This window comes from Neoarius graeffei, chromosome 15, assembly GCF_027579695.1.
Source record: "Neoarius graeffei isolate fNeoGra1 chromosome 15, fNeoGra1.pri, whole genome shotgun sequence".
NCBI lineage: Eukaryota > Metazoa > Chordata > Actinopteri > Siluriformes > Ariidae > Neoarius > Neoarius graeffei.
Genome location: NC_083583.1, coordinates 52,176,585 through 52,191,707, shown reverse-complemented (window position 1 = coordinate 52,191,707; position 15,123 = coordinate 52,176,585). Strand labels below are relative to the sequence as shown.

Below are 15,123 nucleotides of genomic sequence, written 5' to 3'. Positions count from 1 at the left end.
AAGAAGGTCCTGGGTTCGAGCCCCGGGGCCGGCGAGGGCCTTTCTGTGCGGAGTTTGCATGTTCTCCCCGTGTCCGCGTGGGTTTCCTCCGGGTGCTCCGGTTTCCCCCACAGTCCAAAGACATGCAGGTTAGGTTAACTGGTGACTCTAAATTGACCGTAGGTGTGAATGTGAGTGTGAATGGTTGTCTGTGTCTATGTGTCAGCCCTGTGATGACCTGGCGACTTGTCCAGGGTGTACCCCGCCTTTCGCCCGTAGTCAGCTGGGATAGGCTCCAGCTTGCCTGCGACCCTGTAGAACAGGGGTGTCAAACCTGATCCATAAAGGGCCTTGTGGCTGCAGGTTTTCATTCCAGCCATGCAGCAGCACACCTGACTTGGCTCATTCAATCAACTGAACTGTCTTCACACAGTCAAATACTTGCAGCCACCCCACCCTTGATTAAAGGGTGGGTGTGTCAGTTGATTGAATAAGCCAAATCAGGGTGCTGCTGCATGGCTGGAATGAAAACCTGCAGCCACACGGCCCTTTATGGATCAGGTTTGACACCCCTGCTGTAGAAGGATAAAGCGGCTAGAGATAATGAGAAAAGGATCAGAAACGTTTAATGAAGTGAGTTAGTTGCAGTTGTTGCTGCACAAGGGGGTCACACCAGATACTGAAAGCAAAGGTTCACATACTTTTGCCACTCACATACCTGTAATATTGGATCATTTTCCTCAGTAAATAAATCTCATCTCATCTCATTATCTCTAGCCGCTTTATCCTTCTACAGGGTCGCAGGCAAGCTGGAGCCTATCCCAGCTGACTACGGGCGAAAGGCGGGGTACACCCTGGACAAGTCGCCAGGTCATCACAGGGCTGACACATAGACACAGACAACCATTCACACTCACATTCACACCTACGGTCAATTTAGAGTCACCAGTTAACCTAACCTGCATGTCTTTGGACTGTGGGGGAAACCGGAGCACCCGGAGGAAACCCACGCGGACAACATGCAAACTCCGCACAGAAAGGCCCTCGCCGGCCACGGGGCTTGAACCCGGACCTTCTTGCTATGAGGCGACGGCGCTAACCACTACACCACCGTGCCGCCCCTGAGCAGTGTTTATAGCTTATTTAATTGGAGTATGACTTTTCAGGACTGTACTACTCTAGATCAGACAAGACCAAAAACTTTATCACTCTACTTAGACAGTTGCATCACACTATGCATTTATGTTTTATAGTTAAAATTAGCACTGACTTTTAATTTCCAGTTTAAAAATGTATTTATTCTTCCAGTCATTTTTTAAAGTCTGTTTCATCTTTCATCCTGTCTTATTCATCTGTGGTTTTGACTTTTTAAATGCTTTTTATTGTTTTATTAATTTACTCATTTCATTTGATTCTTATTTTATTTCATTGCTGTTTGAAATCACTAGATTTTTATTTTATGGCAATTTTGATACACATGTCTTGTCTTTAAAATGTGCTATAAAAATGAAAGTGACCAGACCTACTTTTGCACTCATTTTGCATCATGTTAGGATTCTGAGAGCAACTGGTTAATAAATTCCACAATAATTTCCATATTTAAGTGTTATTCCCTATCATTTTATTCGGTCTGTGGTGATAATAGTGACTATACTGTACTAAAACACCAAACAAACTTTTGGCTGGCAGTGTAAATGCACCCAGACAGTCATTCTGTACATTTTCACTAGACTGATTTTTAATCCTCGCTACTGTCAAGTCATCAGACACCAGATGAAAAGTTGTCAGTGGCAAAACTGAAATATATCCAAACTTTATAAAGTAAATTACATTAACAATGATTTATACAGTACATACAGAATACAACTCTTTTACAGGCAGAAACACAACTTTAGGTTAAGCAACTTTAAATAGTATGTAAACAAAACTCTGTCGGATATAACTGATCAGATGAACTAGTTACTGTATATGATAGCTTTTGTAGTTTTTCAGTGTAGTAGTTTTACTGTTACTTGAGAACAAAAGTAAAATTTAGGCTTTATTCAAACATCTCTACATACTTGCCAACTCTACCGAAATATGGCACTCAGAATGCAAGAGTTGCACCATTTTACACCATTTTTTCCCCCAAAAATCTCCAGAGGAGCATGCCCACGGACCCCTCTAGAAGGGCGTGACTGTGTCGTGCAATCTGATCTACTTCTTTTAATTCTCTTGGGGTTGGCAAGGATGTATCTATTTGAAATGTACACAGTGAAAAACAAATATGTGGCAGCCTGGGAAAACCCTTCATATAGTGAAAATTTCTACTATGTACAGTTTTAAACTACAGACTTTTTTTTCCGTAACTGAAGTACATTTGCAAGTATCACAAACACAAGTAAAGTTATAGCATTTTAAATTCTTTAAAAAATGTTTAAAGGGGAACTGAAGTCATTTTTAAACCTACTTTATTTCTTAATTAACATGTTATTCAATTACATTTTCGGTTTTAGTAACCTTATATCGTGACTCATATTGGCAACTAATTGCAATTAAATTTTATACTTATCGAACTATTTGGTTTTTAGCCATGTTGACTTTAGCCATTCAGACTTGTGCAAGACTTTGAAATGTGAAGCGTCAGCCAGGTGTCAGTGCCGCCATTTTGAAAACTGTTTTCCAAACGAAGTATTGCACAAAAACAAGTTTAAATGATGATTACTGCCTACTTTTTTCAAACTTTCCTGATTGCTATCAAAACAAGCAAAACTTCCAGCTTGATTACGTCAGCATTCGAAAGAGGATGCGCACGTCTTTTGACAACATTGGCAGATGTTGGTCACTTTGATTTCCGCTGTACGTTTTACTTCCGTCCTACGAAGTCTCGCACAGGTCTCAACGAATCTCGTTTACGGCCATCACTTTGACGTATAGACTGATATATTACATAGCATATTTCAAACATTCATAACTTGCTATAGCAGTGACAAAATAACGATAAAAAATGCATTCCTATATTTAATAAAATGAGAGAAATAGAATTTTGATAATAAAAAAATTTGCCTTCAGTTCTCCTTTAACTCTGAATCTTTGTGTCTCCTTTAACTCTGAATCTTTATGCAGACTGAATTTCTTTTTATTATTATTATTTTGTAATTATTTAAAAAAAAAACTATTCTTTTGTCAAACTGGCTCCTTCACCAGCAGGCTCTTTGCAAGAATATAGGCACAATTAAAATGTAAAGTTGATATTATAGGCAGAAAAGCTCTATTTTTGTCAGAATTCAGTCATACTGCTATCCAATGGGTTTTCCTGGGCTGCCATGTGTACAACAAATTCACTACTATTTTCTATTTCATGTAATGTTATTTTTACTTTTAAAGACAGTGTGATAGATGGCTTCGATTACAGCATTTGCTACATAGAAATATAAAACAATAGATCTTTTTGTTGGTGACAAAAAGGTTGCATTTTTTGCAGCCTCAAGCAATTATGAATTATATTTTTTCGTATGCTTCGACAGTGGTGATTGTCCAAAACTCTGATTTCCTTATCTCAAGCATTCAAAACAACATGGCACATTCTTGAACATTCTGTAGTACTCTTCCTGAACCTATTAAAAGAAGAAGAAGACATTTCAGAGATATTATTTCAACCATTAGGACAAAAATAGAAAGTATTTGGGCTGAATAGAATGACATAAACAGTACCTTTCTAGACAAAACACAGAGGAAGATAAAAATAAACATCCCCTGGAAGGCATTAGCAAAGGTGAAGAGATAGGCTGTAAGAGTGGTCTCATTGAGGATGTGCACCACACCAAATGTCCATGTTGCTCCAAGTACAAATAAGAGAGCGAGAGCTCCTCTCGCACAAGACCTGGGTTGGAGTGAATGAATATCATGGTCACATTTAATGGACGCATGCCGAGCTTGTAGTAATATTTAAACTACCATCTCTCACAAATGTTGTCATAAATAATATATTTTACCTGATATTTTCATAGTGACTGATCTCAGGTTTCTTCACAGCTGTATGACGATAGACTTTATACATGATTACAGCGAATGCCAACAAATTCACCTAGATATGACCACAAAAAAAAATCAGTGCACCATTAGACACATCCATCCATTATCTGTAGCCGCTTATCCTGTACAGGGTCGCAGGCAAGCTGGAGCCTATCCCAGCTGACTACGGGCGAAAGGCGGGGTACACCCTGGACAAGTCACCAGATTATCGCAGGGCTGACACATAGACACAGACAACCATTCACACTCACATTCACACCTACGGTCAATTTAGAGTCACCAGTTAACCTAACCTGCATGTCTTTGGACTGTGGGGGAAACCGGAGCACCCGGAGGAAACCCACGCGGACACGGGGAGAACATGCAAACCACACACAGAAAGGCCCTTGCCAGCCGCTGGCTCGAACCCAGGATCTTCTTGCTGTGAGGCAACAGTGCTAACCACTACACCACTGTGCCGCCCCCATTAGACACAATTAGACAAAATCTTACTTGGGTTTACAGACCTGATCTAATGACTGCACTTTAAATAAATAAATAATCTATCTATCTTTCTAAGTTACTAACCAGCTTATTTACTTACTTTTTTTTTTTTTTAGTTATTCTCTCCCCAAGGGGCGGCACGGTGGTGTAGTGGTTAGCACTGTCGCCTCACAGCAAGAAGGTCCGGGTTCAAGCCCCGTGGCCGGCGAGGGCCTTTCTGTGTGGAGTTTGCATGTTCTCCCCGTGTCCGCGTGGGTTTCCTCCGGGTGCTCCGGTTTCCCCCACAGTCCAAAGACATGCAGGTTAGGTTAACTGGTGACTCTAAATTGACCGTAGGTGTGAATGTGAGTGTGAATGGTTGTCTGTGTCTATGTGTCAGCCCTGTGATGACCTGGCGACTTGTCCAGGGTGAACCCCGCCTTTCGCCCGTAGTCAGCTGGGATAGGCTGCAGCTTGCCAGCGACCCTGTAGAACAGGATAAAGCGGCTAGAGATGATGAGATGAGATGAGATGAGATGAGATTCTCTCCCCAGTTTGGCCACCTGCCAATTCCCAGCCACCAGCCAGGTCTCCCCATCATATGACAGCAACCAAGAGGGGAGAATGATCTATCACTTGCTTTCTCTGAGACGCGTAAAACCAGCCAAACACACCGTTACGACCTGCTGTTCATGCTGTATCATATACTGTATCAGCATAACACACTCAGAGGAAAGCGCTATCTGCCCTCTTTCACATACATGAACTCACAGATGCCCATGATTGGCTAATGTCACTGTGATTGACAGGGGGGAGAGAGTATACCATCCCTCCCACCCAGACAGCACAGTCCATTTTTCTTTCTTGACAAGTTATTTGATTGTTTTAAAAAAGACTTTTAAGGGAATGAAAAAGACTCACCAGAATAATTAGACATGCAGGTCCAATGAAACTCCAGATGAAATTTCTTTCTGTGCTTAGCCAGCATCTTTTGAAAGCAAAAGCAGATTTTTTTTTTTTGCATTTTTATTATTGTATAAGATCTCTGTCCATGAATGGAATCAATGTTGTGCTTTTGAAAGTTACAATTGTTCTGATGAATATCATGACACTTGACATGAAAATTTCAGTTTCCTGTTCAAGGCAGTATACTTACGCAGAATTTGTACCGTAGTATTTGTAGCCAAGAGTTACAGAGATTATGACAACCACTGCCGGACTGCCATAACCAAATATGTAAAAATTGCGGTGTAGGAAGCCTTTGTTGTAGATGACACCAGCAACAATCAGGTACAGGTGTATGCCCTCGATACACATCCATGCAAAAGCAGCCAGAAAGAAATAATGCAGCAACCCGGCAACAACTGAACAAAACAACTGGAAGAGACAAGCATTACTGCGATATGGGTAATACTTTACTATAAGTTCCACAAATACACACATATTAAGACTTATTTATTATTAATACTTATTTATTAATGCTTTCATAATGAGTTAATACATAACATATTATCGTAAGTGTGTTCGCGAAGATCATTTACATTACATGATGTCTATTTTGAAACAATGTGGAACCTCATCCACTATTACTACCCCTAATTCTAAACTAATTCCTAAACATATGATTATTATATGTTGTGTCATCAAAATTTACAGTACTGTGCAAAAGTCTTAAAGAAATGCTGTAGAGCAAAAATGGCTGGAAAACTAATGAAATGAAATGTTTCAACATTAAAAAATACTATAAACAGTAAGCAGTAAACCATAAGTCAATATTTGGTGTGAGATGAACCTTTGCGTAAAAAAATTAATTAAAAAAATAGTAGTCTCAGGTACAATGAGTGCAGTTTTATGCGGAAATGAGCTGTAGGTTTTACTGAGCATCTTACAGAACCAGCCACAGTTCTTCTGGACACTTTGACCGTCACACTCGCTTCTTCATTTTGCACCAAAACCCAGCAGCCTTCATTATGTTTTCTTTTTTAATCTGAAAAGTGCTCTCTTATGTAATATGCTGCTCAGATACAAAGAACTTTTTCTGTACCATTTAATTTTGTGCTGGAAAATGAATGTTTGGACTCTAAAATGTTTTTGTACTGACTCAATCATGCAGAAGTCCATCCATCCATCCATTATCCAAAACCTCTTATCCTGTACAGGGTCGCAGGCAAGCTGGAGCCTATCCCAGCTGACTATGGGCGAGAGGTTACGGACCTGGACAAGTCACCAGATCATCACAGGGCTGACACATAGAGACAAACAACTATTCACACCTACAGTCAATTTAGAGTCACCAGATAGCCTAACCTGCTTGTCTTTGGACTGTGGGGGAAACCGGAGCACCCAGAGGAAACCCACACAGACACAGGGAGAACATGCAAACTCCACACAGAAAGGCCCTCGCCGGCCACGGGGCTCGAACCCAGAACCTTCTTGCTGTGAGGTGACACTGCTAACCACTACACCACCGTGCTGCCCTAATGTAGAAGTCATAAAATAGGAATCTATAACAAAGATCGTATGAAAAAACTAGGGTGCCAAAGACTTTTGCACAGTACTGTATATGTAAAAATAATCTCATGCTGAAAAAAATGAGAAAAATCCAACCTTTAATTTAAATTATTTTATTCAGAGAAAAACAAGCTGGTGTTTTTGGTGAAGTTGAATTACTTCACCAAAATGTGGATTTTTTTTCTCTCACTCTTTTAACTAATCTTCACAAGTGGTGCCAATAATTGTGGAGAGCACTCTTCGGAGACCAATCCTCCACATCATTTAATCAGTCTTAACTGTTATAAACTTCCAGACATGTAGCCACAATATTTCGTGAGCTCACCTTGTGTGCGTACATATTGATCCCGATTAGAAAGATGAACTCGGCCATGAAAAGGCTGCAACATAGGTTCTTGTGGATGGTTGTCCTGGTGCTCTGAATCTCACTGAAGAACCAGAAGGTGAAGATGCACATGAACAAGCAGATTATGGAGATCACCATTCCCAGCTGAGTGATGCGACTCAGTACATTGTAGTGTGCAGCGAGCTAAGGAGACATAGGAGTTATTGGAAAGGCAGAGAGACCGTATATACTGTCTGTGAAAGCAGTCAGTTGATTAGTTGATGGTTCAAAACCTTCCTTACTCTCAAAATATAAACCTTTTCTATTAGTTTAATTTAATTTCTAAATGCTATTCCAGGACAGGCTTATGACCATCAATGTTGGTGGGGCAGGATGACATTAATGATCGCATAGCTTCAAATACAGTGCCTTGAAAAAGTATTCATACCCCTTGAACTTTTTCACATTTTTCCACCTTACAACCACGAACTTAAAAGTTTTTGATTGAGATTTTATGTGATAGACCAACACAGAGTAGCACATAATTGTGAAGTGAAATGAAAATGATAAATGGTCTTCAAAATTTTAAACAAATAAAAATCTGAAAAATGTGGTGTGCATTAGTATTAAGCCCCCTGTACTCTGATACCTCTAAATACAATCCAGTGCAATCAATTGCCTTCAGAAGTCATCTAATTAGTTAATAGAGTCCTACTGTGTGTAATTTACTCTCAGCATAAATACACTTGTTCTGTGAAGGCCTCAGTGGTTTGTTAGAGAACACTGAAGAACAAACAGCATCATGAAGACCAAAGAACTCACCAGACAGGTCAGGGATAAAGTTCTGGAGAAGTTTAAAGCAGGGTTAGGTTATAAAAAAATATCCCAAGCTCTGAACATCTCAAGAAGCACTGTTCAATCCATCATTCAAAAATGGAAAAAGTATGGCACAACTGCAAACCTACCAAGACATGGCCGTCCACCTAAACTGACAGAGTGAGCAAGGAGAGCACTGGTCAGAGAAGCAGCCAAGAGGCCCATGATCACTCTGGAGGAGCTGCAGAAATCCACAGCTCAGGTGGGAGAATCTGTGCACAGGACAACTATACATCATACACTCCCAAATCTGGCCTTTTTGGAAGAGTGGCAAGAAGAAAGCCATTGTTAAAAGACAGGCATAAGAAGTCCCGTTTGCAGTTTGCCAGAAGCCATGTAGGGGACACAGCAAACATGTGGAAGAAGGTGCTTTGGTCAGATGAGACCAAAGTTGAACTTTTTGGCCTAAATGCAAAGCGCTATGTGTGGCGGAAAACTAACACTGCTCATCACCCTGCACACACCATCCCCACTGTGAAACATGGTGGTGGCAGCATCATGCTATGGGGATGCTTTTCTTCAGCAGGGACAGGGAAGCTGGTCAGAGTTGATGGGAAGATGGATGGAGCTAAATACAGGGCAATCCTGGAAGAAAACCTGTTGGAGGCTGCAAAAGACTTGAGACTGGGAAGGAGATTCACCTTCTAGCAAGACAATGACCCTAAACATACAGCCAGAGCTACAATGGAATGGTTTAGATCAAAGAATATTCATGTGTTAGAATGGCCCAGTCAAAGTCCAGACCTAAATCCCATTGAGCATCTGTGGCAAGACTTGAAAATTGCTGTTCATAGACGCTCTCCATCCAATCTGGCTGAGCTTGAGCTATTTTACAAAGAAGAATGGGCAAAAATTTCAGTGTCTAGATGTGCAAAGCTGGTAGAGACATACCACAAAAGACTTGCAGCTGTAATTGCAGCAAAAGGTGGATCTACAAAGTATTGACACAGGGGGGCTGAATACTAATTCACATCACATTTTTCAGATTTTTATTTGTTTAAAATTTTGAAGACCATTTATCATTTTTGTTTCACTTCACAATTGTGTGCTACTCTGTGTTGGTCTATCACATAAAATCTCAGTAAAAAACTTTTAAGTTCGTGGTTGTAAGGTGGAAAAATGTGAAAAAGTTCAAGGGGTATGAATACTTTTGCAAGGCACTGTAAAATTAAAGACGAGAACCAATTACACTTGACATTGCAGGCGACTCTATAAGCTACTTGTGACTTTTTTTTTTTAGAGTAAACCTATAACAGGAAGTTGAGATTAAATGAACTTCCCCAGACTAATTATGTCCACAAATTTTCAGTGAGAGAACAGAAAGATGTAGTGAATAAATATAAATAGCCTGACAGAAAGTCAAACAATACAACACCCTTAGTTGATCAAACATCTCTTACATAACACTGTCACGTCACTCTTGAATTAACCTCATTTGAAAAAAAAAAAGCCAATCTTTGAGATGTACAGTGCCTTGCAAAAGTATTCATCCCCCTTGGTGTTTGTCCTGTTTTGTCGTATTACAAGCTGGAATTAAAATGGACTTTTGGGGGTTGAGCACCATTTGATTTACACAACATGCCTACCACTTTAAAGGTGCAAATTTTTTTTTTATTGTGACACAATAATTAAGATGAAAAAAAAAACAGAAATCTGGAGTGTGCATAAATATTCACCCCCTTTCATATGAAACCCCTAAATAAGACCTGGTCCAACCAATTCACTTCATAAGTCATATAATTATGACTTGCAACACCAATCATTTATACAGGAAGGGACAGAGCAGGATATACTTCCTTAGGAGGCTGCGGTCCTTTAACATCTGCAGGAAACTCCTGTGGATGTTCTATCAGTCTGTGGTCGCCAGTGTCCTGTTTTACACCGTGGTGTGCTGGGCGGGCAGCACATCCAAGAAGGACACATCCAGGCTGGACAAACTGATCAGGCGGGCCGGCTCTGTGGTCGGCATGAAGCTGGACTTTCTGGTGACGGTGGCAGAGAAGAGGTCTATGGACAAACTATTGAACATCATGGACGATGCCAGTCACCCTCTGCACACCGTCATCAGCAACCAGAGGAGCCTGTTCAGTGACAGAATGCTCCTTCCCAAGTGCAGGATGAACAGACTCAAACTCCTTTGTCCCTCACGCCATCAGACTGTACAACTCCTCTCTGGGGGGAGGAGGGGGAACAGGAGGACAGAGGACGGGAAGGAGCAGTAGACTAGCCTGACAATAAACAATACTGGACAATGTGCAATATAATGTGCAATATAAAGTGCAATATCTTTCCTGCTCCCCCCCCACACACTTACCCTTACCCCACTTCTCCCCCCCTTTCCCCCTCCCCTTCCTCTCTTCCCCATATCTTATTCTTTTATATTTGTATATGTAAATACTGAATTTATTTTAATTTATCTAGAAGTTGTCTCTCTTTGTTTTCTCTGTTTATCTGTAATGATGCTGCTGGAATCTTAATTTCCCTGAGGGAACCCTCCCAAAGGGATCAATAAAGTTTTATCTAATCTAATCTAATCTAATTAGTTGATTAAGATCCACCTGTGTGCAATCAAAGTGTCACATGATCTGTCACATGATGTCTGTATTAAATCAACCTGTTCTGGAAGGACTCTGACTCTGCAACACTACTAAGCAAGCAACATGAAAACCAAGGAGCCTCCAAACAGGTCAGAGACAAAGTTGTGGAGAAGTATAGATCAGGGTTGGGTTATAAAAAAAAATATCCCAAACTTTGAATATCCCACAGAGCACCATTAAATCCAGTATAGCAAAATGGAAAGAATATGGGACCACTACAAACCTGATATGAGAAGGACGTCCACCAAAACTCACAGACCAGGCAAGGAAGGCATTAATCAGAGATGCAACAAAGACATGAAAGATATCACTGAAGGAGCTGCAAAGATCCACAGCAGAGATGGGAGTATCTGTCCATAGGACCACTTTAAGCCATACACTCCACAGAATGGGGCTTTATGGAAGAGTTGCCAGAAAAAAGTCATTGCTTAAAAAAAATCACGTTTGGAGTTTGCCCAACAGCATGTGGCAGACTCCCCAAACACATGGAAGAAGATTCTCTGGTCAAATGAGACTAAAATTGATCTTTCTGGCCATCATGGGAAATGCCATGTGTGGCGCAAACCCAACACCCTGAGAACACCATTCCTACAGTGAAGCATGGTGATGGCAACATCATGCTGTGGGGATGTTTTTCATCTGCAGGGACAGGAAAGCTGGTCAGGACTGAAGAAAAGATAGATGGCATTAAATACAGGGCAATTCTGGAGGAAAACCTGTTTGAGTCAGCCAGAGGTTTGAAACTGGGACGAAGGTTCAGGACAATGACCCTAAATAGACTGCTAAAGCTACACTGGAGTGGTTTAAAGGGAAACAGTTACATGTCTTGGAATAGCCTAGTCAAAACCCAGACCTCAATCCAATTGAGAATCTGTGGCATAACTTGAAGATTGCTGTACACCAACGCAACCTATCTAACTTGAGGGAGTTGGAGCAGTTTTGCCTTGAGGAATGGGCAAAAATCCCAGTGGCTAGATGTGCTAAGCTAATAGAGACATACTCCAAGAGACTTGCAGCTGTAATTGCAGCAAAAGGTAGCTCTATAAAGTATTGACTTTGGGGGTGGAATACTTATGCACACTCCAGATTTCTGGTTTTTTCAACTTAATTATTATTTGTGTCACAATAAAGAAAAAAGCAATGTGCACCTTTAAAGCTATAGGCATGTTGTGTAAATCAAATGGTGCTCCCCCCCCCCCCCCCCCCCAAAAAAAAAAAAGCATTTTAATTCCAGCTTATAATGCAACAAAACAGGACAAACACCAAGGGGGATGAATACTTTTGCAAGGCACTGTACAAAATTTTCAATCATGGCTTTAACTGAAATCAGACGTCATAGTTTTAGAAGCAACTAGTGCAATTATGATGGTTTCTGGTTGCTGATAATTGCACTCCAAAGACAAATTAACATCCTATAGTTATGTACTTAGCATACTTTATTTTATAGTATAGTATATAGAGGATATTACATGGCTGCATGAAGTTATGAAGTTTATCTTCGAGTGGTGAATATATTTCATAAATTTCCTATCTTCATGCAACTGTGTAATGTTCTTTATATTATATGGACACATCCACAAAAAAATGTGTATGTTAATCAAAAGAATTGTAATTCTGAACTGGTTTGCCATTTTGACAACGCATGTCTAGTCAGTAAGAAATCACTGCAAGTGACATCATCAGAGTGAAATATCAGGAAATGCGTCACTCAGAACTATGATGTATTTTGCATGAAAAATGCGAGTTTTTCAACACGAGAAGATAAACTTCATATCTTCAAGCCAACATGTGTGTTTCTTTTTATTATATAGACACAGTCACAAACAAAACGTACCCAATTTTATCAAAACAATTCATCGATTTCTTCACGAGTGACATATTGAGATTAATGTCATGGCTTTGGTTCTCCATGTCCCGGATGTAGCTTGTATGAAAAATACAAGTGGCGTATTTCCCAGTAAAACCCTCGTGTCCATATAATATAGTTGATTATTATACATATAGGACACTTTTTCAATGGAATAAAAACATGTATTATATTCCCTTCTAGCGGATTTCATTCATTTGGTTTGACAGCATGCAATATTGTTAGCATATCGCTTATCCTACATGTATTACGTCACACTACCCAATGGAGAATGAGCGTTGAATATGGTTTATGATATTGCATGGTTGTCAAGACAACATGACGTCACATGTCGGAGATGATGCGAATATTCAATGCTGCGTGTTTGCAGAAGCATTTCTTTGTTACTGGTGGCACCTGCAGTGAACTGTCGCAGTGAATTGAAAATGCCATATGGATGGATGGATATGTCCATCCATCCATTATCCGTAGCTGCTTATCCTGTTCTACAGGGTCACAGGTAAGCTGGAGCCTATCTCAGCTGACTATGGGCGAGAGGCGGGGTACACCCTGGACAAGTTGCCAGGTCATCGCAGGGCTGACACAGAGACAAACAACCATTCACACTTACGGGCAATTTAGAGGCACCAATTAGCCTAACCTGCATGTCTTTGGGGGAAAACGGAGTACCCGGAGGAAACCCATGCAGACACGGGGAGAACATGCAAACTCCACACAGAAAGGGCCCCCCGTCAGCCACTGGGCTCGAACCCAGGATCTTCTTGCTGTGAGCCAACAGTGCTAACCACTACACCACCGTGCCCCCATAAGATACGTATTACACATAAAATTTCCGCACTAGCGAGTGACTATGACAATTTGTAAACCAATCTATAACTGTTCCATCGAATGTGTATGTATTATAATAATAATAATATTGGCTGGCTTTTTTTCATGGTATATTAGATATATTCCATTCAGCTACTCGTCTTCGACTCGTTCAATATCATGCTAGCTGAATGGAATATATCTGATATACCACTCAACGCCAGCCAATATTATTTAAGTATAAAACAGTAGTAAATATAGTATAGTACAAAATAGTATATTTTATTTTTGTGTAGTTTAGTTTGTTTTATTAACTTAAGCTCAAATGGCCTTTTTTCAAAAGAAAAAAGACAAAGAAATTCTACTATGGTAGATACAGCTACAGCTGGTGGGATTTCCATTGCCATTGTGTGCAAGAGAAACACGGAAGAGCTAGTGTATTAATTAACCATTCTGTCCACTGCGCCTTCCTCACTCATGAACCAGGGCTATGAAATGGAAAAAGTAAAATCCGAGGAAAAAAATGCAGGGGGTCTGCCCCCCCAGAAGCTGAAGGGTCAACTCAACGTGGCCCCAGAAACCAAGTAAATCTTGCATCAAATAGAACATTCTTAGTATCTCTTGAAAGAGAAAATTGCTCCCAAAATGTGCATATTTTCATGATTATAGCTTTGTTTTGACATTAAAACTATCCCTCAGTATTTTTCATCTCATCTCATCTCATTATCTCTAGCCGCTTTATCCTTCTACAGGGTCGCAGGCAAGCTGGAGCCTATCCCAGCTGACTACGGGCAAAAGGCGGGGTACACCCTGGACAAGTCGCCAGGTCATCACAGGGCTGACACATAGACACAGACAACCATTCACACTCACATTCACACCTACGGTCAATTTAGAGTCACCAGTTAACCTAACCTGCATGTCTTTGGACTGTGGGGGAAACCGGAGCACCCGGAGGAAACCCACGCGGACACGGGGAGAACATGCAAACTCCACACAGAAAGGCCCTCGCTGGCCCCGGGGCTCGAACCCAGGACCTTCTTGCTGTGAGGCGACAGCGCTAACCACTACACCACCGTGCCGCCCAGTATTTTTCATAATACTGAAAAAATAGAACATGACTTGAAATAATTTTTCTTACTTATAAACCAACACGTACATTAATCAAGAACAGTTTAGCTACATGAATTAAATGAAGATTGAAAATACTGATAGGCATTTCAAGAACCATCATAAAACCATTTAGAAAGTTTATAAAATCAAGTAAAAATATCAATAACATACCTTTGTCACTTTAAAACTTGTTTTATTTCTTGCCATTTCAGTAAAACACCACAATGTCTTTTTTCCAGAGACAGAATATTCTAAAATAATGTTTTATATACAACTATTTACAAGATAATGTTTTTGGTAATTTATTTTCTTTTCTTCATCAGCATTTGTTTCAGTTTTTTTTTAATCCTACTCTTTTCCCTCTGGTTGTCTACATGGCTCTTCCTTGCTCTCTTTGTTTCTCTTTCAAGGATCTCCTTTGCTTTGCTTTTTGATGGCAGCTTAACTGTACCTGGTCTCACACCACTCTCATGCCTCCTCTGCTCTTTTCTCCTTGCCTTCTCTGCCTTTTCATCATTGTACGCCTTGTATGCAGTTCTCAGATTTTGACACAACTTTCTGTCAACAGCATC

At 40.4% G+C, this 15,123-nt stretch overlaps 1 protein-coding gene across 1 annotated transcript in view; it reads right to left on the bottom strand.

The window, feature by feature from the left end:
- Positions 1 to 1,069: 1,069 nt before the first annotated feature.
- Positions 1,070 to 15,123, bottom strand: part of adgrl4 (adhesion G protein-coupled receptor L4) — a 37,637-nt gene continuing 23,583 nt past the window's right edge. The window contains exons 11-16 of the mRNA XM_060941584.1: positions 7,292 to 7,495; positions 5,612 to 5,832; positions 5,377 to 5,443; positions 3,954 to 4,045; positions 3,673 to 3,841; positions 1,070 to 3,575 (exon numbers count right to left, since the gene is read on the bottom strand). Of these exons, the coding sequence (XP_060797567.1) occupies positions 3,513 to 3,575; positions 3,673 to 3,841; positions 3,954 to 4,045; positions 5,377 to 5,443; positions 5,612 to 5,832; positions 7,292 to 7,495 (816 nt within the window). The 3' untranslated portion in view covers positions 1,070 to 3,512. The remainder of the gene's footprint in view (positions 3,576 to 3,672; positions 3,842 to 3,953; positions 4,046 to 5,376; positions 5,444 to 5,611; positions 5,833 to 7,291; positions 7,496 to 15,123) is intronic.